Source organism: Fulmarus glacialis, unplaced genomic scaffold (assembly GCF_000690835.1).
Source record: "Fulmarus glacialis isolate BGI_N327 unplaced genomic scaffold, ASM69083v1 scaffold16494, whole genome shotgun sequence".
Taxonomy (NCBI): Eukaryota; Metazoa; Chordata; class Aves; order Procellariiformes; family Procellariidae; genus Fulmarus; species Fulmarus glacialis.
In genome coordinates this window covers 3,686-30,929 of record NW_009207556.1, presented here as the reverse complement: position 1 = coordinate 30,929, position 27,244 = coordinate 3,686, and the positions used below count along the sequence as shown (strand labels likewise).

At 39.5% G+C, this 27,244-nt stretch overlaps 1 protein-coding gene across 1 annotated transcript in view; it reads right to left on the bottom strand.

The window, feature by feature from the left end:
- The window catches only part of GLIS3 (GLIS family zinc finger 3), a gene marked incomplete at its 3' end in the record, with an annotated part of 40,454 nt that extends 15,516 nt beyond the window's left edge, over nt 1–24,938 (bottom strand). The window contains exon 1 of the mRNA XM_009576167.1: nt 24,554–24,938. Within this exon, the coding sequence (XP_009574462.1) occupies nt 24,554–24,938 (385 nt within the window). The remainder of the gene's footprint in view (nt 1–24,553) is intronic.
- Between the last annotated feature and the right edge of the window lie 2,306 nt (nt 24,939–27,244).

The window sequence follows — 27,244 nt, the reverse complement described above, 5'->3', positions numbered from 1 at the left end:
GAACTGCAGATTGCAGGAATGTAAGTAACTTGCAGTCACATTCAGTATGTTTTTGTTTCCCTGCTAAAGTCCATTGTTCAAGGATACTAAAGGGTAATTTTTAAAACTGCTTGTCCCTGAGTTTCTGAGCAGTACAAACAATTTTCTCTTTTCCCTTGCATCAAAAACAAGATGCTGTTTAATGTTGTTTCTCTTAAAAGATAATACGAGAATGTTACCCTAGTTGTCACTTTAACCAGGCAGAAATAACAAGCATACAGCCCACATAACTATGTATTCTAAGAGGCTTTATACTCAGTTAATTAGTTTAACTATTGCTTTCACGGTTCATTTAAACGTTTCATGCTTCATTAAGCTTCAATATATTTTATCACCTCAAAAAACTTTTCAGTAAAAATACAATTGTCTTTTCAAGTGATAATCTTGTTAACTGATACACACATTTGAAGCATGTCTATCAGACACTATCGAAGTCTGAATTGCTACAGTAGCAGTGCCTCAAAGCATTATGCAATCTCATTCCACACAGAATGGAAAGATTTTTTTTGCCTGAAACAAAAGTACGTTTGTACTTTCAGGAAAAAGAAAACGTTTTTGACACACGTTATTTTCATCATTAAAAAAGTTCCCGCACTGATCTCTGGTTGTTCCACCTTCACAACAATCAGCTCAAACATACCTTGGATTCAGCAGTTGTGGCTGTTTTGTCAAAGTCCTTAAGTTCAGAAAGTCAGAAAGTCATGTCCTTAAGGAAGCATAAAGATCAATGAAACTACTAGTTGCAAAGATATAGAGGCCAAAAGCCAAGTGCAACTCATAAAAAGAAAATCCTATGGTTAAGAGAATGTTTTTTCTAATATAAAGGTTTACTTACTTATGCGGAGTATGCATTTTCTTGATTCAGGATATGAGATTACCTCAGAGCAGTTTAGAAGAACATTTTGCAGACTGAGAAATTACTCCTTAGAAGTCCACCTGCGTGATTACCACAACTTCTCTGGAAATTTCTACTACTATCTTCATATGCAATCTTGTTCTATGAAATATATGGTCAGTAAGGTGCATTGCAACAATAAAATGACAGCAGTTCTTACTATTTAAACTGACTTTTAGAGGAGGCCACTATCAGCATCCTTCATGTTATAGCCTACTTAGATCGCTTAAAAGCTGAAATGTTATTACAGCATGGCCCAAACAAAACTTCCACTTATATTTCCACTCTTATCTCTTCAAGTCAATGAGGGGCAAACCCTGGGAAAATTATACAAACAGCCACAAGTATTTAAAATCTGTATTGCCACCACATGCTTCCACTCCTCTCAAAGCTTTAGACATTTTTCTTTCAATTTTATTCTTTCATTAGCCCAAGGCGTGCTAATTAATTGGAATTTCCCAGCTCTTTTGTTGTTGTGACCAAAAAGAAAAGACAAAAAAAAAAGCTCATTCCGTCTTGTTAAAGTGAGTCCATCTACCTTCCACAAAGCCAGGGTAATAAGAGGGAGGATTAAGGCCACTTGAATGGCTTAGGCTCCGTAAAGACAACTCCAGCTCCTGCCCTTAGCCGTCATCCTTGCCAAAATTGATTCATGGAGAATGACATCTTAACCACAGCTTTCACTTTGTGAAGAGAAGGCTGCTGTGTTGGCAGGGTTTGGCATCCAAAGTTGGGTACTGAGTAAGGTCTGATGAGAAGACACAGGAAACCACACTGGCATACCAACGCAATGGTGAGTGTGCGTGTCTGCAAGGGCCGTCTGAAGGGCAAAAAGAAGTGTTTGTGGACAAAGGCATAAAAAAGGCAAATGTATGCGTGCTCTGCTTTAACAAAGCACCTTTGTTAAAGGGTGGAAACCCACACTAATGTCCTGATGGAGACTGAAGTCTTTTTAAGAAGCTGGTCATCCCAACTGTGTATCTCTCCTCCGTACCTCTAAAAAAATAAAGCAATACCCATCTTTACATTACTTTGACAGAAAGAATGTGCTACATAGGCTAGAGTAGAATGCTCAAAACTGATTATGTGATGAACCTGGCCTTATGAGCTGCTTAGGTAATTTTTCAAACTTCTGTCATATGCAGGTGTTCAAGTATTCTTCATACAATTTATTGTACGTTTCTTTAGTATTCTGCTGTGATTTTCATTAAATTGCAGGGATTCGATTCCCTGCAATTCAGGGATTGCAATTCCCTGAAGTTAAGGTGAATAGGATATAAATCAGCACCCCTTACAATCCACTGTGGTTGTATTTCATTATTACTGAAATCCACACTCTATTCTACAGTTTGTAAAACTTTATGTTAAAAAAACATGTTTGCTTTTGAAGTACTTCTGATGTGCACTGCATGCTAAAGATGCAAAACAAAGCCCATTCCACTTCCAAAAGACTCCAGAAACTAAACCAGGCCAACAGAGTTAAAGTGCTTATAATTGAAGAAAAGACAATAACCAGAATAATGCTTACATTATTCTTCCTTTTATATGACTAGCTCCTCTTCGTGCAACATTCAAGGACCAAGTCTGCACAGGCAGGCTGAATGAAGAACGAGTGTGGATTTACAGCCTGGGTTTGGGAGAGTTTTCAATGCCTAGATGTGGTAGGTTGACCTTGGCTGGCTGACAGATGCCCACCCAGCCAGTCTCTCACTCCCCTCCCAGCTCAATAACACAGGGGAAGAAAATAAGATGGAAAAGCTCCTGTGTCAAAATAAGGACAGTTTGATAGGAAAAGCAAAAGCTGCATGCAGAGGCAAAGCAAAATAAGGGATGTATTCAATACCCCCCATCAGCAGGCAGGTGTCCAGCCACTTCCTGGGCAGCAGGGCCTCAGTACATGTTAGCAGTTGCTCAGAAAGACAAATGCCACCACCACAAATGTCCCTGCACATTCCCCCTTTCCCTCAGCTTTTATTGCTGAGCATGACATCATACAGTATGGAATATCCCTTTGGTCAGTTCGGGTCAGGTGTCTGGGCTTTGTCCCCTCCCAACCTCTTGCTCACCCCCAACCTACTGGCCTGTTTTCTGTGGGGTAGTGGGGTGGTGGAGAGAAAGCCTTGACACTGTGCAAGCACTGCTCACCGAGAGCCAAAACATTGGTGTGTTATCATTGGTGTGTTATCATCAACATTGCCTAGTCACAAACACAAAGCACAGCACCATATGGGCTGCTATGAAGAAAGTTAAACTCCAGCCAGCCAGACCCAGTATACTAGATATGGAAGAAACCCAAAGAAATGTCACGAGACTGCTCTGGGAGAGGCAAATGTGTGGGGAACCAGCTCAGCAGGGTAGGGAGGGGAAGCACTTGCCAGTGAATGCCTGGACTTCAGGCATCACTCCAGGCTTCGAATTTACTTTTAAAAACATTATCAGAGCCCATTTTGAAAAGAGGAATGCTTTCCCATTGTGATTTTATTTTAAAATATGTGAGAAAAAGGAAAATTAAACACTGAATAGGTATTAAACATTCAGTTTTCTGTTCAAATAATATAGTTGTAGGATTTCACAAGGCTTGCATTTTCAGGAAAGAAAGTCACTAGTTTCATAACCAGGGATATCTTACCAGTTTCAGACAACAGCAAGAACTTTGAGTATGAGTATGAATACTTTTACTCTATTCACTCTGAATAATTCTTTGAAAGCCAATTTCTGCCTTTAAATCATCGTTACACAAAGGTTGTTGCTTTTTTAATCAGCAGGCATGTTTTCAAAAGGATGTTTCTGCCTGAGAAACCCAAGCAAAGAGGAATCCTGAAGGCTCAGCCAAAATTGCAAACTGAGCTTAGTGGTGTAGGTACCACAGCGGTGATCTCGTTTCCTCATGCATACCCTTTCCAGAAATTATATTGACTAAACCACCACGATCCCTTCTCCTGCTTTTCTCAGGCAGATATGACTTGGATGTATAGAAGGAGTTACTTCCCCAAGATGCCCTGAAACAGACAGGCAGAGGGACAGTAGCTCCTCTCTGCAGAATCAGGGCAGTGGGCCAGATGCAGTGGTGGGATGAAAAGCTGTGATGTAAATTGCTTTTCCCCCAGGACTAAGAAGAGAACCCCAGCCACAGCCTGCCCTCTCGGTTGCTCCAGGGGGAGCACATCTGCACCACACATACAGGCACAGCGTGTAAGGTGACAGCCTATCATCTCATACAATTTACAGAGAGGGGTAAAAGGTAGGACGTGAGGCAAGCAGCCCAGAATAATAACTATCTCACAGGAATATGGATGTTCACAGGGAAATAGAAGCCAGTGAGCAAATTTCACATAAAATTTCCAACAATTGTTCAAAGATCCTCTTTTTAGGTCTGGCTTTACTTCCATATAAATGCATGAAAGCACTAGGTGAATACACCAACTAGGTCTCCTTCCTTTTGGTAGCTCTTCCTGACTGTCCTCAGGATCAGAAGAGAAACTGAACAACTGGGACTGCCCTGTTCCTTCTGCCTAACATGCAAGACAACTCCTACATAGTTTCCTAGGTGAAAAGGCCAGAAGCATATATCCTGAGACAGTTTAAACGGGCCTAACAGCTATTGGAGCCACTCCAAATTTGTAAGCTAGGACGAGGTTGTAGGCCCTTTTACAATACTTGTTGTTAAAAGCCAGGTGCTGAAATCTGGAAATCAGCAGCATTTTCTGCAATGCCAAATAAATGTATCTTAAACCCTACCCACATACACTAGATTGTGAATTTTTGCTCCTAAGCCTCATCAGTTACCTACTCAATAGTGCCTTTGATTTCTGGTCCAAAATAGGTACTAGTCAGTTTCAGCTCTAATTTTTGCCTTATGTTAATGAAAGGAAAGTTTTCATGAAACTATCTTTAAAAACAAGTTCTTGGGCCATTGTTTTTCCACAAGAAGTAGTGCAACACAATCATAGTCTCACATAACAAATACCTGCTATTCTAACGATGTCTTGGTTTCTCTTTAGGTATTATACCTGGGTACTACTACGAATGCATGTGAAACTAAACCATATTGCATTTTATCACAGATAAGCATGTTTCACCATCTAATATATACATACACAGGGGCAAAAGTACAGCTAGCCACGTGTCTTTAACTTTGCAGTTCTTAAATTAACAGTTCATAAACAGGCATCTATAAAGTCTGAAGTCTTCATGACTACATTTCGATCTCCTCCGTGTTTTCTACCCTTCTAATCCTGTTATGGTCATCACAAAATTTTTAAGTAGATTGCCACCGTGTTTTTCAAAAGGCTGCAGCTGAGGGGCAGGAAAAAACCATAAGTATTTCTAAAGTTATCAATGGGCTAAAGTAGGATGCTTCTTTGTGATATTACTTTGTGCATATGTGCAATCTTTGTGATATTACTTTGAAAAGGCACAATGTGACCGGCCAAACGGATGAACAACCCATCAGCCTGACCACATGCAGTAAAGTAAATCCTCTGGAACAGGGTATCTCACATCAGTAAAGGTGCATAAATTCTTAAGTATTTATGGGATTGGATCATAGCTGTGATCAGAGTAAACCTATGCATTTTCTTAACCTAAACAACTAAATCATATAAATCTCAATAGCCACACCCAAATTTTCTATTTTAAAGAAACAATGAAAGATGCTTTATCAAGAGCATGTCTGTTAGGATTGTAATTTAGCCCCTGGTTTCTTGTTTGCAACTCTTACAAAATTATTTCTTTCTCCATGAATTTTTTAAAAGAAAGAAATCTTAGTCTAGCTATAACACGCTAGGTAGTTGCAAGGAAAAAAGGAGATTATTATCGTCGTGTTCAACACACAACAAACCCCTTGCAAAAGATTCCAGCATCTAATTTAAAAGACTCACTTTAGTGATCTGTGGGTAAAGAACTATTCAAATCATTCAGTTTGACAATTAATGAACTTATAGGTTAGTATACGGTGAAGGAATTCATGACAAGAGCAATCACGTGGAAAGAATCTGCTCATGACTATTTGTTCTTGTTTTGCAGAACTTTCTTTTTTTTTTTTAATCCAATCAACGTGGATGGGTTCTTTCTGGTTTAACATACTACAAAGCTTCTTAAGTCTCCCCAGAGACTGAGGAATTCAGAATCTTTCTTGAACTAGAATCCCCAAAACTGAATATAAGAAGAAATGCAGAATGAAAGATTAACAGTGATTTTTTTTATTTGCACGAAATCCACGTCCTAATGTTTGATGCATGACTGTACAAAATTAGGCTAACTGCTGTAGCACTTAAGAGAGCATTTTTATTAGTCAAGAATGGGAATATATTTTTCTTGTATTCTCAAACCCTCCCAATTCTATTTATAAAACAACACCTCTCAATAAAAGTCAATTTTTATAAACATGAACTGGGAGAAAAAAAAGTTAAAGATCACACTCAACATACTGTTTTACTGCAGTAAAACATCAGGTCAGAAATGTATCTTTTTTCCTAAAAATACATACACAGTTTCACACACGCTTTTTCTTTATGATTCTTCTGAGTTACTTATTACACATAGGAGTGATAGAAGGCATTGCATGCCTCAGATGGTATTAATGACTTGACATTTATCAACATTTTTCCACCACAGAGCTGTCTGTAACTGTACTCACGTACATCATCTTTTCACAGTCAAGCTAAGAGGGACTGGCAAGGGTACTGAGAAGACCCTGCTTGCCCTCCACTCTGAACACCAGGCATGCTGTCCCATAGATTTTGAGTTGCCACTTGGTATTTGCCAGCTTACTCGTGCTCTTCCCCTACCTGCCATCCGGAGGCAAACCAGAAAGGGAACCTGGTCTTGGCATGGTGAGCCACTTGTGTGAACAGAGGGGGTCTAGACTCACCAGGGACACGCACACCTGCAGGTGCCCACTGTGGACAAGCCACTGGAGGACTAAATAGGCTCCTTAACTCAAGGTAAATGAAAAAGAGCTTTTTCCTTGGTTCTAGCTCTTGCAGGCAAATGTCAGCACTGTTCTTCAGAATATTGTCTAGACTGAGAAAGCATGTATGTCAAACCATCTGCAGACACTGAAAAAATCTGAAACCTGCTAAAAAACTACTACAGCTGCAAACCTTGTTTTCATGAGTTTATTCCTAATTTCTTTACCTAAAAACTCAAAAGCTGGTATTCACAAAACCTTCTTTCCATGGTAGGTCATTATCAACTGATAATTACATACTTAAAAACCAAAAAGGCTGTGCAGTACCTTTACACAATTTTGCATGGTGCCAACAATAGCAAAACAGACCATTTTGTTTGTATATACAATTATACTAATTACATAATTAGTTAATGTTTGCCCAGTGCTTTAATGTATACAATTTTTTCTTTCAGGAGTGGCTCATGCTAATCAGCTGGCAAAGTAAGAAAACCAAGATCAGGGTGTCTCAGCTGCACGCTGCAGTGCAAGAACCCAACTAAACGTGACCACTGGAGACACGTGTTCTCTACATCAGCAGTGAACCCACACAGTCCAGTTCCCTACATACAGCCGCTCTCAGCAGCACTTGAGTATGAACTTGTTTTACACCTCCGCTGCACTCAGTCCCCACCTCTACTTCCATAAATGTAAAATGAGATTTTCAAAAAGTGCCAGTAAGTTTTTAGTTCACTTCCACTATACTCAGACCTCAGGATCAGTCAAAGTGAGACCATCACTGAAGGTTTTAAAAAAGCCCATCAATGAAATGTGCAAGTGGCTATAGCAAATTCAAGCTCATTTCGTTTTGAGACTTCATTTTCCTCACAGGCTTTCGTGAAAACACAAGAAACAAGAAAAATTAAAATACTTTCTAGGTGCTTTTACACCCCATACACTGCAAGAGTAAGAATTGTACAATGTGTGGTAACACTCCGATCTTTTTCTGCAGGGTATGTTGTGGTTTATGCTGTTTAAAAGGAATAAAGCAAGTACAGAGGTTTTTTTTTCTTGTAATGCAGAGATTCTAGCCTTCATTGTCTTTCCTTTACTCTTGGCTTTCATATAGAAATTGTCATCCTTTTTTTTCTGAAGGCTACGGAGGATCAGAGTGCAGTAAGCTGGGTCTGGAAATTTTGTTTTCAGTGGCCTGCCTTTCCCCTCCATGTATGAGGCCATAAGACAATCACAATTTGTATTTCAGAGGAGCACAGGTAAGATGCAACGAGCAGTACCAGACTAACACAGCTATGCTCTTCTCAGTGTCCAACAACAGGACAACAAACAGTCCAACAAGACTAACCCTACAGTCTCGACAAAGGCAGACAATAGTGAAGTAAAAGTAAAGAAAATAAAATATAGAAAAGAAAGTAAAGCAAAACTGCATCTTCCCAGTGAAACCTTTGAACTTTGAGGCACAATGCTTCCCAGGTCTCTCCCTTAGGAAGTACAGCTTTGCCAAACTTCTCAAGTAACCTGAATGTCATTTACACAGATTTGGTCCTTGGTGTTCCTCTTGGCTTATAGCAGGGCAATTAGCAGTGTATTCCCTTTGTCCAGCTGAGAGAATTATATTGTGGTTAAGTAAACATGGGCACGTACATTTTGTTCTCCCTCTTCCTCCCACAGGTATTCCTTCACACACTTTCAGCTCCGACACCCAAACAAATTTCAATCAGTATTGGTCTTACTAGAAGTAAAAGGCAAAGTAATAAAAGAAATCTGCATGAAAAAAACCCATTGCCTTCTTGTGCAAGAAGATGACTTCAATTATTCACACAGCAGATGTTCCAGACTGTAGCTATACCTGCTCTGTATCTATGTCTTTTTGTAGCTGTATGTAAAGTATGTAAAATTGTTGCTTATTGTGAGTGCTGTCCCAGCAGCTCTTCATCACTCTATAAAGAATCTGGAGACTGAAGGGTTTGAACAGTGCTTTGAAAAGTCCAAAAATAAAAGGTAGCAATGATGGGGAAATAACCAGAGCACAATGAGGATGGAAGAAGACAGACTGGAAGCAAGAACACAATCACTGAGGGATGAAAGGCAAGAGTTACACTTACCACTGCCCTCCACCTCATTTGATTTCATTGCATCTGTTAAAGGACTACTTCCCCAAAGGAGTTTCTGACACGTACTACCAGTTTGCGGAAATGACAAATACCAACCTCTGTGTTTACTGAGTTATCACGCCTGCCACGGGCACTAATTTAGAGGTGCTACTACTCATCCTTGCCAGGAATTCACCCTCCGCATACAACTACAGGCCTAAGGCAAAGAATCAGTTGTGAAATTTTGAATAGGACTCAGCAGCATCTGGAAAATGTTTATTAATATTCATAGACCAGTTACATTTCAGACAAAAAGAGACACACTGACGGCGTATGACAGGTAATTGAGAGGTATGGCCACAGGCACTGTGCAGACATTAAGACACTGCAGTAATTTGCAGTTGTAAATTTTTTGTACAGCAACAGCAGCAGATTTTGGCAGATACAGTATTAGCAATGACTCAGAGTACCTAGAAGAGGAATTGCTAGTGAGAAAGCAGCAAAACTGGAGATCAGGGAAAGAAATGGTAGTCTTCCACAAAAGCTAACAGACATGAACACAATACGGATACGTCATTTCACCCGGGTTTTGTGTTGTTTCTTTTTTTAATATAAGGGGAGAAATCTGGCATAATGTCCTACTGCAATACAAAAAAGCAGCTGATACGTTTTTTCACTTTGGTGATGAGAGTATTATCACAAACACACAGCAGTAATCAGTGGCCACTATTTTTCCGGTCACAAGTTAGACAGCTACACTATTTGACTCACTTGTACATAAGAATAAAGTAGGTTTGCATCTTGTATTTTGAATTTGTGTTGCATTAGTCATGAGCATACAAATTTAGGATGTGTGCATATATTACTATGTAAATAGATAATAAGCAGAAACACTGTGAACAATTAGAATATTCACCAGAAAAATGGATGAAAATAGTTGCTAAGAATCAAACGCTAAATCTTACCACACTGCATTAGGAGCAGCCATTCACTTATTTTAATGACGTCATCTGAACTTCAGATTGCACCCTTTGCAACTAAGTATTAGGTATGAACAACCGAAAATACTGACGCTCAGTTTTTTCTTTCAATTATTCAAAACAGTATTTAAAACGTGTTTGCAGTTGGAAAACTAGATCCTTTGCCAGTCTTCTGCACCTTATTATTTAACAGTTTGTTTTTCCTGTTCTAAAATAATCCAAGGCTTTTGAAAAGTTTAGAGAGAAGACACTTAGACAAAAAAAAAAATCCTATCTACTCTTTTTCTTTTATCTTTCAAAGCTACTATTATTCCTTAGTAAGTGACTTATCTTTTGTAATCCAAACTCAATTAGCTTTCTTGCAATATTATTTTTACCATATTAATTTCAACAAAATCTCTCCTATGAAGAATACCATATTATGGAATTTAATTGGAATGAAATAAATAAATCAGTCTAAACCTCTAGAATCTCACATAAAGTTTTTTTCCTATACTTTCAACACTTCTGCAGAAATATCCAGTATGGCATAGTTTTCCATTAGGCTCTATAAAAGTCTAGCATTTTCTAATAAAACTCCTATGAATTGTCCACAAAGGCTAAAAAATAAACTGCTCCAGCAACCTTCCATTCCGAGTTTCAGCTTCACCCTTTGACAAGTTGTTACCACCTAAAAGAAGTGTCTTTCCAGCTGCACAGACCCTACCACCTCTCTCAGTAGAAGAGGTTAATTAAAAAAATCTCCAGATTAAAGAAGAAACTCATGTTGGAGTCAGGGAATGTTCATGCAATATTTTCTCTTAATAAGAATGTACAAACTCCTGCTTTCGTGACCAACGGGGGACACAGACATGTAGAAAGAGCTTCCCAGCTCATATTTTCAGAACTCTCTCACACAGTATGGGGTTGATCTTCCCACTCATAAGGCCTCATGCAGAGTCACCAGCCCAAGAAGGTCCACGTTTTCTCCTCAATCCACTTTCCTAGTACCATAGCTATCAGTGATTGTGACTGTCTTCTACAGAATGCACACAAAGAAATGTCCTTTTCCTTCTCCTGGGAGGAAGACTTGTGCCTTGTGTTTCAGGTTTCAGCCGTTTGCCTCCCCCCCGCCCCCCCATCTTAATTCTTCCCCTGATAAATGTCAGTACGCAATGACAAGAAAATCCACAAGTCTAAATAGGTCCTTCAATATACAGAATATTAAGACCCAAATCTATGAAAGTAGATTTACAAACCCACACAAGAGCTGAAGCCAATCTGAATGTGTACTTAAAACCAACACAAGTGCACAAGCACTTGCTAAACTTGAATCAAGAGTGGTGTTCATAACAGAATTATACCTGTATTTGAATTACACTTTCAAATTTCAGTCCTGGTTGCCCTACATATATATACATACACATTTTCATCTTCTGAGGTCCAGACTATGATCCTTTACTCCCACTAGCCCTTAACCTTACACAGTGTAGTATTTAATAAGCAAAAGAGGTTCAGAAGCTGTCCCTACAATGTTTTCCATGTTTCTCCAATGTTTGCCTGTCAAAGGCAAAATTTAAAATCAAGATCTATTTAGACTTATTTTTCGTGTTAGACTCATCACTGGAGTTGGGGATTTTTTTTTTTTCCCACAAGTGAAAGAGAGAATTCTTGCAAGCCCCAAGTTTCAGTTTCTCCACCTCACAAAATTACAACTTACTGCACTTGCTCTTTACATGAGCAGGTTTTCCTTTTCCATCAGTGCTGTTCAACATAACTGGTAGGGGCTGAGCTGCAGGAAGGTAAGAGGAGTGCCGAGGAGATACGAAAGAGAAGGAGAAGACAGGGTTATCTGAGGTACAGGATGAAGCTCCAAGGCACATGCTGCACAAGCATGCTGGTTTTTAGAAAGGCTTGCTGACAGAGTAGACGTCGAGGGAAAGGAGACAGAATTGTGATGCTGGGGACACCAGGACCTACCCACCACCCCAACAGGTGCGGACCAGTGGCCTTTGTAACCACCAGTCAGGAGGATATGTGGAAGAGGCACGGATGAAAAGTTTTCCAGTAGCTAGCTAGACACATGGTCTGTCTCATTTGTTTTTCAAGGGCAGACTCAAAGCTGTTCCACCTTTCAAACGCCCAGTGAGATAACAACCCTACTTAATTTCTGCATAGGATTTGTCATGAGGTCAACAAAAGTTTCAAAGCTTTCAGCAGCTTCCATACTTAGCAAGAAAATGATTTTTCTTTTATGAGAAAGGAATTCAAAACAACCATAGGAAAAAACGTAAAAAATCGATGGTGTTGGTCTTACACAAGATTCTAGGCAGAGTTAGCAATTTGACTATGAACTACACAAAGCCATTTTATGAAACAAATGCTTCCCATCCCCATCCAAGTTAACAGTAATAAACAGACTGACCAAAAATTGACAGTTTCACTGGGTTTTGAATACTGCCCAGAATTTGTATAATCAGAAATGAATGAATGGATGTGAATATACAAATCTATGTAAAATCAATTTCCTCACTCCTTTTCCCTCTCCATGCATTTCTAAAATGCATTTAATGATCCAAAAACCTTTCATTATGACTTCTCTGCTCCTTCTTCCACTTTCACACCAAAACAAGTGCAGTTAAATAACAATCACTTCTGCTGCGACCAATCAAGATGCCAGAAACAATATTCCCATCACGTGAACCCCAGTAATTTCAGAGATAAATACTCATTGCTCAGGGCAGAAATTTCCCTGTTCTCTTATGAACACACATTAAAAAATAAATGTTTTTTCACTTGGAAATAAGACGTGTAACCATATTTCACACCAATGAAGAAAGTAGTTGAGAAAGTATATGCAAGATGGGAATGATGCCAACGCAGCAAGAAGTCAAAACAGAAAGCCACTTCAGGTGGTGCAGCAAAGCTAGCAAGAATCTGAGTATAGATTAAGTGGGCAAAACCCACCAGCCTTGCACCTCTATGGGCAAAGAAGAGTCAGGCAGCAGCATTAACCATCCCACTGCTCAGGAATTGGCCAGGAAGGGTACACACGACATCGAAAGTGGTCTTCCAGCAGGCCTCGAGGTCCCAAAATGAACAGCATTTCTCTTACATTACAAAAGATTTTTTAAACATTTCCTCTTATTTGAAAGCCAACTCATTTTCTAGCTACATGCTTAAGCAAATAAATACCCAAGCAGTCCTCTCTTACTGCCAAAAGCATCAAAACATTCACAAGAAACAGTGTGGATTGCGTTAGAAGATACATTTCACTAATTATTTGACACCAATGCTGGGTCAGTAGTTTTTGAGAAGAACATTTATTTGGGAATGCTGATTGACAGACCAATTACAGTTTGATTAGCTGGAAATTGAAAGCCAACTGAAGATTTATTAACAGATGTTCAAACAGTAGTATATAATAAATGTAAGTTCAACCTAGATCAAATATGCTACTGCTGAACTCTTGACTTATCCTCTCAAATAAGCCATTGAAAACATCTCAGTAGGACAGAACAAGGATGTTAAAGTGTGTGTTATGCAATTAAGAACTGTATTTAGCTGCCAAAGTAAACTTCTTGCTGATAATGTCAGCAACGATGATGACTGCCTATCATACTGTACTAGTATTTGAATAAAACATGAATTATAAATTCAGGCAAATATTAAAATTTATTCTGGGTTTTCTCAAGCGCTATTTTAGTAAAAGTATCTATTTTCTTTTTACCTTTCTAAGTAAAAATTATTAAACTGTATATAGATTTTTTTTTAAACTTCTGTGCTCAAAACACTTATTTAGGATGTTTCCAAATGATTCATGGTAAAATTCTTGGCAACCCTAAAGCCTTTTCAGTGGCCAAATCTCATTCAAGTCTCAGAAACAGACAGACTGAGACAAACTGTATTCCCGAACTGTAAAGTAAATTTTTTGTGTAAAAGGCAGGATATAACACTAGTTAAAAGCACTCAGTTTAGCCTTAGACTCCTCATGCAAGTTAACAGTAAAGAAAAAAGGCACATTGAGCCATTCAGGTGAAATAAAGAAACATTTTTCATCAAACACCCAAGATTTGAGGATACTGAAAAGCAGACAGAGAACCTTTTCATCACTGTATCTCCATCTTCAGTCCAGTCAACACCAAATACCGCCCAAAGAGAGGAAGCTGTACAATTTCATTGCTGCTCATACGAGATCATCACTCTTGGCGTTCATAACCAACAAAACCTGAATACATTATCATGTTAATAAAACATAACCCAGCCTAAAAATTCACTCTCCATTTGAATGTAACCTCTTTTTGGAAATGACACGATAACATTTCTTCTGCCTTGAAGCTCCTAGAGCGGTTTGCAGGTCTTCAATCCCACAGCTCCTGTGCATCCTGAAAATGCAATGAAGCTGTGGCAGCCTGACCTGAGCAGTGTGCTCTCGGTCGCATGCGCTTGCTGTTAGAAGGGACAGGGCCGTGGTCACCCCTGGGGAAGAGAGACCCTTCCTCCTTTTGGGAGCTGCTGGGCTAGTGGAGGAAGACAGGGCTGGAGAGACTGCAGGGTACAGCACGGTGCCAGGATGAAGCTAAAGAGATGGCAGTGGGTGGACAGACAGTCACATCGCAGTGCAGACAGAGGCAAAGACTTTGCAAAGGACTGGAGAGGACCGGGCAGGGCTTGCCACTGCATCCAAATCCCTGCACTGGCTGCCAGCAAAGACTCCATAGAAGACCCGGTGGGATTTATGAATAAACATTTTGATTTCTCCTCTTGCTACTTTAACTCTTCTCTTTTTACAAAGCTAGCCCTAGTTGTTATCCTGTTTTTTACAATGGCTGATTTGGAAAACTTACCTTAACTCTTGGCCCAGCTACTGTACAATGGCCAACCAGCATTCTCTATCTCAGGCATTAACAGCTGCTATCTCCACAAACAACTGGGGAACTGAATCAGACATTGCACGGAGACAGCATTCCTGAAACCCTCTTGGGACTATTCAGCACAGCTATACCACTTACGGACCAGACTCAGAAATCACATCTGCCAAATTTAATCACTTACATTTTTAATATTATCTTTGACCAATAAGAAAAGCGAAGAACATCTCCTGAAGGTCAGTCTCTAGAAATGTCATGTGCACAAATGTACAGCCTTGTTATACAGCAAGTAGGGTAATTGACTGCAATGATTGGTAATTTATGCAATTTAAAATATCCTGTCAGAAGAAACGTACTGCAGTGCTCTTATTCATTCATTCATTCATTGAAATCTGAATGATATGCATCCACAACAGAAAAAAAGTCTAAGATACTCAATTAGCAAAGCATTTGCTAATGTCCTAAGTGTCCAAATACTGGTTCTGCCTGAGCAGACAATAAAATTCATGATAGGAGTTGAATGGAACAACTTCCACCACAGAATAGGGTAATTACTCCAGAAAGGAATTCCTCTTTCTGATCATCTTGTCATAAAGGCTTATAAAATTAGGTTTTTTTGGTGAAAAGACAGCAGTAGCAAAAGTGAACCATATTCTGTTTCAGCCTATTAATGTGTCAAATAGACTAAACAGGGATAGATTTCTCTACACAGCCCAGGGAAAACCACTTAAACCAGTGATTTCATCAACTGCATGGTATCTATAGAACTGACCACAGAAAACCCCAATGAACACTGATTTTTATCACAAGGAAAAATCTGTTTAGAGCAGCAACAGAAGAATATTGCCTGGACACGTGTTTTGGTTCTGTTTTTTTCACAAGAGCCTACATATCAGCTATATCCTGTATCACGAGACTGAGGGGAAGGGCTCAGAGAAGGAAAGAGCTCATTCCCTGCTCCTGCCCCAGGCCCTCCTGCCTTTCATGATGTGCAATGGGTTCCTCATACCCCCTTCCCATTTTGCGGGGACTATGGAGCTGACTTCCAACTTCTAGAAACAATTCAACAGTTAATCAGCTTCAGCAACAAATGTAGCCCTGTGACACCCAAACACTACTAGTCCTATCTCCTATCTCTCTCTAGAACCACCAGCCATAAAACAGCTGAAGAGCATGCTTGCCACCTGCAGAATTTCACAAACCTCGGTATAAAATGGCAATATTTGACTTAGCCCCATAACTATGATGGTTAAATGCAGACAACAAACTTCTCTAGCTGTTCACTCAGTCTCAAAAATTTTCCCCCTTTATGAATAATCTCAATTTTTATTTTAAGACAATGAACAGAAATTGTTTATTGCTTTTGCAAGATCAACTGTCAATCAAAGACAAATTAGGAGATCAAAATTCCACCTAGAGCCATCAGAACTGAAGATGTTTCTTTGCTGAAATACAGAAGTAGTACCATTTTACCATCAAACAAGTTTCACTGGTAAAGTCACAGCAGTCAATAATGACTATTTTGCCATAATTCTGTTTACCCAACAAGTTTACCATGGGAGATAAAAGATAAAAAACACACTTTGCTGTTGCAGTTCATATTAACACAGTTTAAAAGACTACAGTAAGTATTTCATGGCAGTATATTTACTGTGGTACCTTACTGTTCATACCACATTTAAAATTTTTTTGTGTGTTCAAGAGAGAATAATGTCCCCATTTACTTATTCACTATAGACACTTACATCACACCCATCACTATGTATTACATTTTCATCAGTGTCATTGTGAATTGCATTGCAGTAATGCCCAGGGGCTGCAGTAGCAGTTGTATCTGTCACTGAGCAAACAGAAGATAAACAAAGTCTTCACCATGAATCCAAACAGAGAAGACAGACAAATGGAGAGAGTGAGAATAGGGGGACATAGAGCTAAAACGGGACACGATAGTTGAAGAAGCTCCAGCAGCAAGTACCACAGCAGATACCAAAATAAAATTCTGCCATGCTGATGCGAATACCGAGTTTTGACAATAACATCAATTGAGGCACGTTTGTACATCTGCATCTCTGCATTCCCTGCTCATTGTCCCACCTGCTGCACCCAACACATACTCAGCTGGTATCTCAAGTCTGCTGAAAAGGTGATCTACACTCTTACAACCAGCAGCGAAGGACACACTCCACTAATTCAAGTGTAAGGTAACACACAATGCCTGCAAACATCTCACTGGCCTGAGATGAAATTTGCCCTGGAAGGGATAAGTGGTACAGAAACACAGACAAAGGAACATGTGCAGGCTATTTATAACCCAGTTAGAAACAGGTCAGATACATTTTAAGGCAGTTTATTGTCCAAGTTAAGCCAAAGTTCAAACATGTAAGCATGGTCCTTTAAAAAGAAGTCATACTAATTCCCCTAGCTTCCTTGAACTCTGAGACAGAACTAATTATCAAATCCAGCTTCAGAAAGACCAGCCACAAGTAAAATAGAAAAGAAAAAAATCTCAATTCCCCCTTTTATTCACAGAGGTATTACAGAATCATAGAATCACAGCGTATCTCAAGTTGGAAGGGACCCATAAGGATCACTGAGTTCTACTCCCTGCTCCTCGCAGGACTACTCCAGGTATTTACGACTGTGTGAGAACTCTGAAAGTAAACGAAAGACCATTTTTGCACTTCATGTACAGAAATGATGTCAGAAGAGCAGCTTCTCTTCTCATTGTTTTCCATGGACGAGGGGTAGGACAGAGCAGCTAAAACAAAGCAAGCAGTTGGTATGCTCCTGTTCGCCATCATCAAACAGGTCTGCAGCAGTGGGGACCAAATGAAGGAACACATTACCATGGTGAAGATCATGTTATAGCACTGCTAGGAAAGGCAATATAGTTCAAGAAGAACATAATGGTAATATGCAAAAAAGCCAAATCGATCTGCAAAATTCAGTATTTGCACACATCTATGCTTAACTATGCACCAGGCTGCTTTTTGGCCCCTTGGTCCTCCACATAAAGGTACAAACAACCTGTTCTCTCTCTGTAGGTGCACATGCAGCCCTGAAATTAATTTTGTGTTTGACATCAATAAACTGCACTTCAGGTGGAGATCTCAAAGCACTGTATAAATGTAAAAATAACTTCTCCAAAATTTGACAATGAAAAGAATAGAAGCACAGCAAATTTAAGTGTCTTACCCATGTTCACACCAAAATACTCAAACCTTACTTCACTCAGAGGGAGATGTGGCCTCAATGCAGTTTTCAAGAATTTTTAAGTACAAAACTTTCATATTTCAACTGGAGTTTTATTCCAAATTTCTCCTATGAAAAGGTGGCTGAAACATGCATATCTCTGCATGAAAACAGATTTTGTTAGTGCCATCTCCTGGTGATAAAACAAAACTGAAAAATCATGCACTAAGCTGAAGATTCTCAAACAAAGTGAAGTGAAAATATAGTTTGCCCTGTTTTGGTTTACTTGTTTACGATGGCTTGACCTGAGGCATCAAATTTTCCTCTCTGCAAACTTGAAGGAGGATACAAAATTCATTAGCCATTTTTACGATGACGTAAGTGCAGATACATAAGCATCCTTTAATCAGTGACAATGGAGAAAAAAAAGGAAATGCTATATTCCTGGAAGAGTCACCCTCTCAGGAAGGTACATCTGCTTTGATTTTATCCTTTGGGAATTTTCCTGGGGAGGACACTCAAAGGCATACTGAGATCTCCAACGGAGGTTGCCCATGGGGTCGTGAGCTTGGTGTAGCCTCCGCCATCCAGCTTGCCCACGCTCTCTTTGCAGCCTTCCAGCTGGAGATACTCTATGGGTGCTACTGACAACAGCAAGCTGTCATCATGGTGAAAACAGGTGTCATAAAGCTATTGATAAATACACCCCATCACCTTCAACTGGTTTGCCCTTGTCTGAAAGAACAATATTTGGTCTAAGAAAATTATAAAATAGGAGCTTTACTTAAATCTGCCCCTTCACTATACTGTATTTTGGATAGCTGCAATTCATTTTAAAGCTCACTGTCCAGGCCCACAAAGCAGAGGATAAAAGTATAAGGCTGGGTATGAGAGAAGTTAAACTACACTCTTAACACAGAATGGCTAAGTGTTGGCTATATGCCTAATACTCTTGAGGGATTTTACAGTTCCTGTGTAAAGTAGATCCTTTTTGGCAGTAAGCCTAACACTCTTCAGGGAATTTTTGTAAGTTGCCTGGGGCCTTTATTACACATAGTCCAACATGGGTTTTGGTATCACCAGCTATTTTTATTTTCTTAAACATTTTGTTCTTAAACAAAATTCTGAATGCTTAAGATAAGGACTCTAAAAGTACAGAGTCAAAGTCAATGTTAATCACTGCCTTCCATCATTTGTGTCCAAGAGTTGCCTGAACATCATTTATGTTCAGGCATTGAACCATGCCTGAAACGTGACAGGTAGGAAAAAAAAAATTAACCTGAAATAAGCACTCCAAAGGAATGTCTTGCAACAGGAATCTGTGCACCAGCTTTTACATAAAAATGAAGTAAACCTCTTGTACATTCTATGAGAAGCATACCAAGAACCACAGTGAACCACAGCTCTCAAACCTGACCAGGATTGCTGGTCATCCAGCCCCTAAAACTAACTGCAGAATTAAACTCGAGCAGTCTCAAGTTCTCAGCTGTGCCCTTTTGGAAAGTCCTAGACCAGACAAAAGAATCCACCAAGACCCATCCCTACTGTCTTCAGACTGGATTTTCCCAACAACTGCCAGAGCTGTAAGTTACGATTTCTTTGCCTCGATGGATCCTGTGTTGTTTTTCAAGCATATCAAGGCCAGTGAAACATATGCAAAGCTGGAAAATGTGTCATGCCGGATAAAACTAAGATCATTATCACTTAATCACTTTGCTGTACCTAAACATCATCAATAACTAGACTTTAAAACTGCTGACAATTGATTATAGAACACAACTGAAAAAGAGAATGTCTTGAGTCAAGCTTTCTGCGTAAGGAACTGCACAGAATACTGATGAACATCTTTTTTCAGACTGTGCCAACTGACACACAAAAACAACAGCACCACTACAGAGCAAAATAAGTATGTTAAAGAGGTTTCAAGTGCAGCTCAAGCTGCTTACTGATTAACATTTCTACATATAACACTCCACACAGACCTGTGTGGTTATTGTTCAAAAGTGAAACAAGGCTCTCCTGGCAACTGCAGACAAAGGATCCTCCCTGACCAAGTTCACAGTTCTCACATAGCTTAGCAGCATTGGAGCTGCTGCTTCTTCCAGAGCCTCTGGGGGGGAAAAAAAAATACCAATCCCAAGATTTAATGCCTGTCTTCTATTTCCAGGATAAGGAAGAGCCTTAATGTTCTCCAGCAGGAAACATGCTCATCTTACGCACGAACATTAGCTAACTGATTCATTTTACTCGCAAAAATTTACAGTCACATTTGCAAGAAAATAGGAAGTAAAACACATAATGATTTTTCATGTCAAGGAACAAACTTAACACGGCAGGAACCACAGAAATGGAAGATGACAACTGTCTTTTCAATGGTCCTGGGAAGGAGAACAAAAGGGGTCCATGCCTATCTGCACAAGTTTCTGCATTTCTTAGAAACAAATGTCCAGATTTGCTTCTTCAAGTCCCACCTCAAGTATTTTGATGTCCGCTCCTCACGACTATAACATAGTCTTAGTCACATACCCACATGTTGACTACACTGTGTTGGTAGAGCAGTCAGGGTGGAATAAAAGGCCAGACTGGTTTCCAAGGCTTCAACTCCCCGCGTGTGCAGTGTCACCCGGGGAGAACAGAGGACGCAAGGAGATGGCTACGGCTCTCATGACTGAGAGCTGCTCACAATTTCTGGAAAGTCTTGCCAGACATACCAGCTCAAACCACAATTGCAATAAGGAAGTCCAAAAGCCAGGTTGACAGGCTGCCTCTCCCCTCCCCACGTCCCTGTTGGATCTCTCCACCAGGTTAGGAGCACAGTGGCTGGAGGGGCAGCAGCCGCACCATCTCCACCAACAGCACCTCAGCACAGAATTTCGGTCACAATGGAAATTCTCCATCAGCCAAATCCAAGCTGCTTTAAGACTACAATATATTGTCTTACAGGACAGGAAAATCCACTCCTAAACTTTGAACGAACTGCCATAAGCATGTTAAGTATGATCACGGCGGGTCAGACCAAGGATCCAACTCCCCCAGCAGGACCCTCCTCCCACTGGTGCTTACAAATAATGCTGAGGGAAAAATAGAAGGTGTCCTCCCGAACTACTCCCACAGCCACCTTCTGCAACCACCTACACCAGCAGGGATATGTTTATCTTTAATACCTCTTGATGGACTTCAAAAACATACTTTCGTTCACTGAGAAACCAGCATAGGTGTTGGACATAATGGTCCTTTCAGAAAATATGTGTTGTTTTCAGAAAGATTTGTGATTTTTAGTACTACATGAGACATGAGAACACTCATGCCTGATATCCCGAACATAGTCCAGCTCACACTTGCAAGTCCATTGTCTGCACAGAGGAGTGAATAAGACAAGCAATAAGACAGCTACTAGGTTTTCTAGAAAACAAAATACTATTCAGTCATATATAAAGTGCAGATAGGCTGGTAATAAATTCTTCAATACATAACTTTTGGACATCACTACATTTAGATCACAGTTCTAATTTGAAGTATTTGAAATCTACACAATTTAAAAAAAATTACCTTCTTAATAGAACACTCAGTAGAAAGCTGGATTTTTAATATTATATTATTTTTCATTACAAGACTTCTGTCAAAAGATCTGCGATGATGAGACAAGTTGAAGACCAGTGCTGGCCAGGTTATGGTCTTGTGTCTTCCTATACTGTTGTCACCCTTCTCCCCTTTCTGCTCATTCCTGCCTGATGTCTCTCTAGCTCACTTTCACCTCAGTAAATACTGTCAGTAAAGATCTCTTTGTAGGCCTGAGTAAATCTAAAAGGTGTGGTCAAATACGCATATCAAACAAAATGAGAGACTGTAGATTTCCAATGCCAAATATGTATACTGTTATGCCTGCATTTTGCACCTAATTTCTATGTGAAAATATCTAATATGTATACACAGAAGTGTACACTCCTAGCAAAAGAAAAAAAAAAAAAAATCACCATACTGGCACATTTCAACACTGAAAAAAATCCACCATTATACTATTTTCTTTTTCATATGCACAACATAGTACTAGAAAGCATATATACCATCAGTACCACACAGGAAGAAAAGTAGCCAAAGTCAGAGATGTACACCAGTGCATGTTCAGACTCGCTTTTTTTCTCCATACAGTAACACAGCACAATGTGCTTCAGGTTCTCATCATGCACAGAAGTGTAAGTTACTCTTAACATGACTTAGGTGGCACGCTTTCTAAAAATCATCTCCTTTCAAAGCTTTGCAACACTATACAAGATAAAGGGAGTCTTCATGCAAAGTAAAGACTCTCTGCGTGTTGTGGTAGATTATTACTGTTCTCTTTTCGCGCACTCAGCACCACCTCCTGTCAAAAAAAAAACCTCTGTAAAAAACAAGACACAAAATTGGATTGCCCCAAAATATTCTGTTCTTTCCTCCATCCCAAACTGAAGCTTCTGGGTTTTTTTTTTAAACCGTTTTATCTATTATTGAAAGAATGCAGGGAAACTATTCCAAAACCACCAGCAAGTCATTTTGTTGTGTATCTTGCTGCTTTTACTAGCCCATGTATTTTAAAGTAAAAAAACAAAAAACAACAAAAACCAAGTTTGAATAGTGCAAACCTCTGTAACTGATACTGAGATAACTATAAAAGGAAAACTTGAGATGAAGGTTTAACTAAAGTAAGTACCTACCAAAAGTCAGTTCCCTCCACATACCTGCCACTAGAAAAGGACAAAATACGAAAGAGCTGCGCAAGCATAAACTACATGAATAGTTTTATAAGGCTTACAGTTTTATTTACATACATGCTATGCTTTATACAGCATAACAAGGTTCAAAGTCTTAGAAAATTATCTGGACATGACCAAGTGAATGAGACTTAGCTCTTCCCCATAGTGGGTACGTTCCCAGCACGCATAATCTTCAACTCTGTAAGTGGTCCTGCTAATAACAAGAACTTAAAAGCATGAGGAATTACTAATCCCAATCCATAGAAACATAGAATCTGAAGTCTGTGTCTGAAGTCCACAGCATCTTATCTATCCAGCATTGTTTATATATAAGCTTCCCTCATGCCAGCCCTTCAGCTGAATTCTCTACTCGCTACCCCGCAAAACAGCAGACATATGTAAGAGCTAATCAGGCCAAGAAGGAAAGATGGAAATGACAGCAGCTAGGAACAGAGTGGTCAGGCACAGCAGATCAAAATCCCCAAACCAAGGACATTAAACTAGGTGATGCTCTCTTCACCCTGTGATGCTGCTCTGCAACACATACTGCAGGTGGACTAGCTGTTATGTAGGGCTATTTTAGAGATCCCAGCATGCATTTCCTGGTTTTAGGCATGAGCAGGAATCAGGCTCTACCTGTAGTGAAAGAGAGATAGAAAAGTTCCTCCAAAGCTCATCATGTGAGGAGTCCACCTCTCTTCGCTGCAGCAGAAGCTTAAAGCTATATGCTGTGAGTTACAGCCCCCACCACCACCAAAGTGAGCACCAGACGGGTGATCTCAGAGGTCAGCCAGTGAATATGTGTATGCATTACCACTGGTCTGACTCAGCAGAGCACTCAAGCATGCAGTTAACTTTCAACTTGTTCTGAAATGATACTGCTTTCAAGCCTGCAAGCCTTGCCGAAAAGGGATGGACTTCCTAAGTTTTCAAAGGGAAATAGTGAAGAAAAACAGAAAACAGAGAGGAGCAACACACTTGGAATAAAATGGGAAATCTCTGTCTCCTTTGCTGCACTTTCACTCAGATACCAACCCAAGCTTTTCTTGGTATTTTAAACCACTTAATTCTTTTCTATACATTACATCCTCATGCCTATGTACATTCAGTTTCAAACGTATGATACCAAAATTCCTCCAAAAGAGTATCCCCATCTCCAGCATGACCAGAGTCAAGAAGTACTGAAAACTTAAAAGTTGTTTTGACTTCAAAGACCCAAGAGCAGACAGTCAAGTACTTTCTCATAGATAGGTAAGTCTCTGACGCACAAGCACTTACTCACAGAGGACCAGCCTCCAAATTTTGTGACGGCTATGCATCATTATTTTCTACAGCATAAACAGTGGTTCCAAAAAATGGATTGCAGATCTATAGTCAAGACATGCTCCAAAGTGCTTTACAGCTTGTCCAGCCTAAGCACTCTAAAAAGCATGACTACATTGCTGCTTTCATCAGTAAGCAGCTGTTAGTCACCAGTGGAAAGCTGTGTTCATGCATCCAAGAAGGAGTATTTCAGATAGCACTCACAAAATTCCAGTGCCACAGAACATAAAATGACTATCTGGATTTGTTGAGTCAAGAGGCTAGGTTAGCAAAGCAAAGTCACACTACACTGTTTATAAAGAATCTTAGGACAACACAGGGATTCTGAGCAACTGGTGTGTAATACAAAGCCCCTGGGAATAATGAAACGACGAAATACTTTTGTGGAAAATAGCAAAACATTTTGTTTCAGTATCTCGTCCTTTGTAGTAGAAGAGTGGTAAAGAAGAGACTGGATTCCATCTACTAAACCCAATACCATCTGGGTATGTGATACTGGAGAAGAAATGCTATTACTAATAGCAATAGAAAAAGGAGTCTTACCTTCACCTGTGCATGGGGAGAAAGTATTTCCAAATTCTTGCTGTTTTGGCTTTAAAGACTGTGGGGCTGGCAGTCCTGGGGGCTGTGGGACTTGTAATAAAGGCTTCCCATGTGCAACCGCTTGTTTCCTGGGACTTAGAGCAGGGAATTGAATAGTACTGTCAATGATGTTGCTCTGAGGAGCTACCCCTCCTCCAAGGGGCATCTTTAAGTGTAGGCTGGCAGACAAGTTTCCAAAAGCTGGGCTTGGGGTGCTGCTATTTGAAGATGGGCAGGGCGTTCCTGCATGAACTCTGACTGGTGGGATCTGCTGTCCACTGATCATCCTAGGTCCATGAGAAATACCTGTTGTCCGATGGCTCACACTGCATGACCTCCCATTCATTTTTAAGAAGTTAATGTAATCAAAGTGTGTTTTTACAGACCCACAGCTATGACTGATATCAATCCAAAGTCAGTAAGTAATCCACTGTGTATTATGCCTGTTTAAAAAAAATACATAAATAAAAATAATTTATATTGTAGTAAATAATACATGAAAGAGGACTGCACATGACTGTTAACTTTCTGACATTACTGGTTACAAGAAACAAGGTACAAGCACTTTCTCTGTCAGGGAGAAAGAACAAAGCCAAGCAATGACTTAGAGCTCTAACACAGAGAAAACCTGCCTCTTCAAAAGCTGAAGTTTGCAATAAGGTCAGCTGCCTTCACATTAACTAAACCAGCCATGAAATTAAGTGAATGCTGACCAAGTGCAAGAAGGCAGCCAGGAGTGAAGAGACTCTCTGATAGGGAGCTGTCATTAGGATGAGCATGGCTATCACCCCTTTTTCTGCCATCTCCTCAGCCTGTTAATTAAAATGGTGCTGAAAAGCACACACAGTAGGCCAGCACCCCACAGATATAGACAAAACAGAAAAGAGATACCAGTTCACATTCTAAAGGATGCGCATACCACAAAATTAATAGGGAACAACAAAACCATAGAAATGCCTCTATGGTCCTTCAAACTCTGTAGCACTTCACAATAGAAAAGTATTGCAAGAAAGCACAGCCCAGAAGTATTCATAAACATAATTGCAATCACTTCAAAAGTGGATGCTTATTGTAAGCCTACAAATATGCCATAATTTAAATGTAATCATAGAGTAGCAAATTTTCAAGGACATCCTTCAAATTATACCAATAAGTTTTGAACTCTGACTTTTCGTCACTTATGTTTTCCTGTTACTTAAATCTTAGAAGACAAGACTGGTAAGGGGTTTGAGAGATCATCTCAGCCACAACCTACCCCAAGGCAGAATCAACTAGATTTAAACATTTCCTGACATAAAAAAGATTTGTAGGCAAAAGCTGCACTTGTCAGTGTAAATCACTGGGCTAAGATACCGCACAGATGGGGTAATTTCAGCCCTAACTCAGCTGAACAGCACATGCCCAACTTTCATCACTAGGTTCATATGTTTAACATTAAGCACATGTTTAAGTAGTTTGTTCAATCATAGACTCAGTGCCTAGTTAACTTGTTCAGACAAACAAATTAAGTTGACAGAAATAAAACTGAAGTATGGCTTCAATTATGGTTTTCATTCATTTATATATTAAGGTTTTAATTAAGTATTACGATCTTGCTGCAGCAAAACACTGAATTGTACCTTTTACCTTCAGCACATGAGATTTTCAACACCGAAGCCAATGAGATTATAAACAGTATATTCATGATTGAATTTCATGTAAAACCTTCATATTTAACCCTTCACTTACTATGATTCTGCAATGTCTCAATGTTCTCCATCTGTCAACTGTCAAAAAAACTCAAAACAAAACATCCCTGTTTATTTCGCAAAACTGCATTCATAGCATGCTTCCAGGTTAGAGTAGAAGCCATCTAACTGTCTGTATAGACATATATGCATAGATATTCACACACACTCTCCAGTTAAAACTTACTAATGATGAAAGGCCTAAGCATATTATCTTCAAAGGCAAGAGCAAAATCCCTGCTGACATTAATAAGAGAAATATGCCTTAACCACACTTAAATGGTCATAAAAGATTTATTCTACATACTACTTTTCATTGTTACATTTTTATATTATGGGAATAAAAATTGTAAAGCACACCAATTAAAAGCAATATTATTTATTTTCATGCCTGGCTGAAGCATAAATCACTCTCTGCAATTCAACCAAGGACAGGGAGAGCTGAATGTTCTTAAATTCTCAGAGTTTGTTTTAAAAGCAGAATGTACCTTGCCCTAACACAGGTGACTAGATCCTTAGAAAAGGACATACAAAGGCAGTCATTTTGCTGGCAAGGCTACACACTATGTCACTATAAATTGGCTACAAATAAAAATCATTCTTGCCTGTAATTCTTGTCTGCAATTTTAACTACATTAGAAAAGTACTAACATAATCAAAAAAAGATTACACATGACAAACGCATTAGCTTTACTCAACAAAAGCACCTTTGGTTTAATCAACAGAAGAATATTTCTACCGAGCTTACGCAGACCTACCAGCCCTGTAAAATCCAGGTCAATATACAAGTTGTGTTGTTAGTAGGTTGATCTCCTTTGCTATTCTTCTCCGGTAATATTATATCTTGCAATGACTAATAGTTTAATATGCTGTCGTTGTCTCAGTTTTATCATTGGCTACTGCTGGTTTTTTTACACTTGGAGAA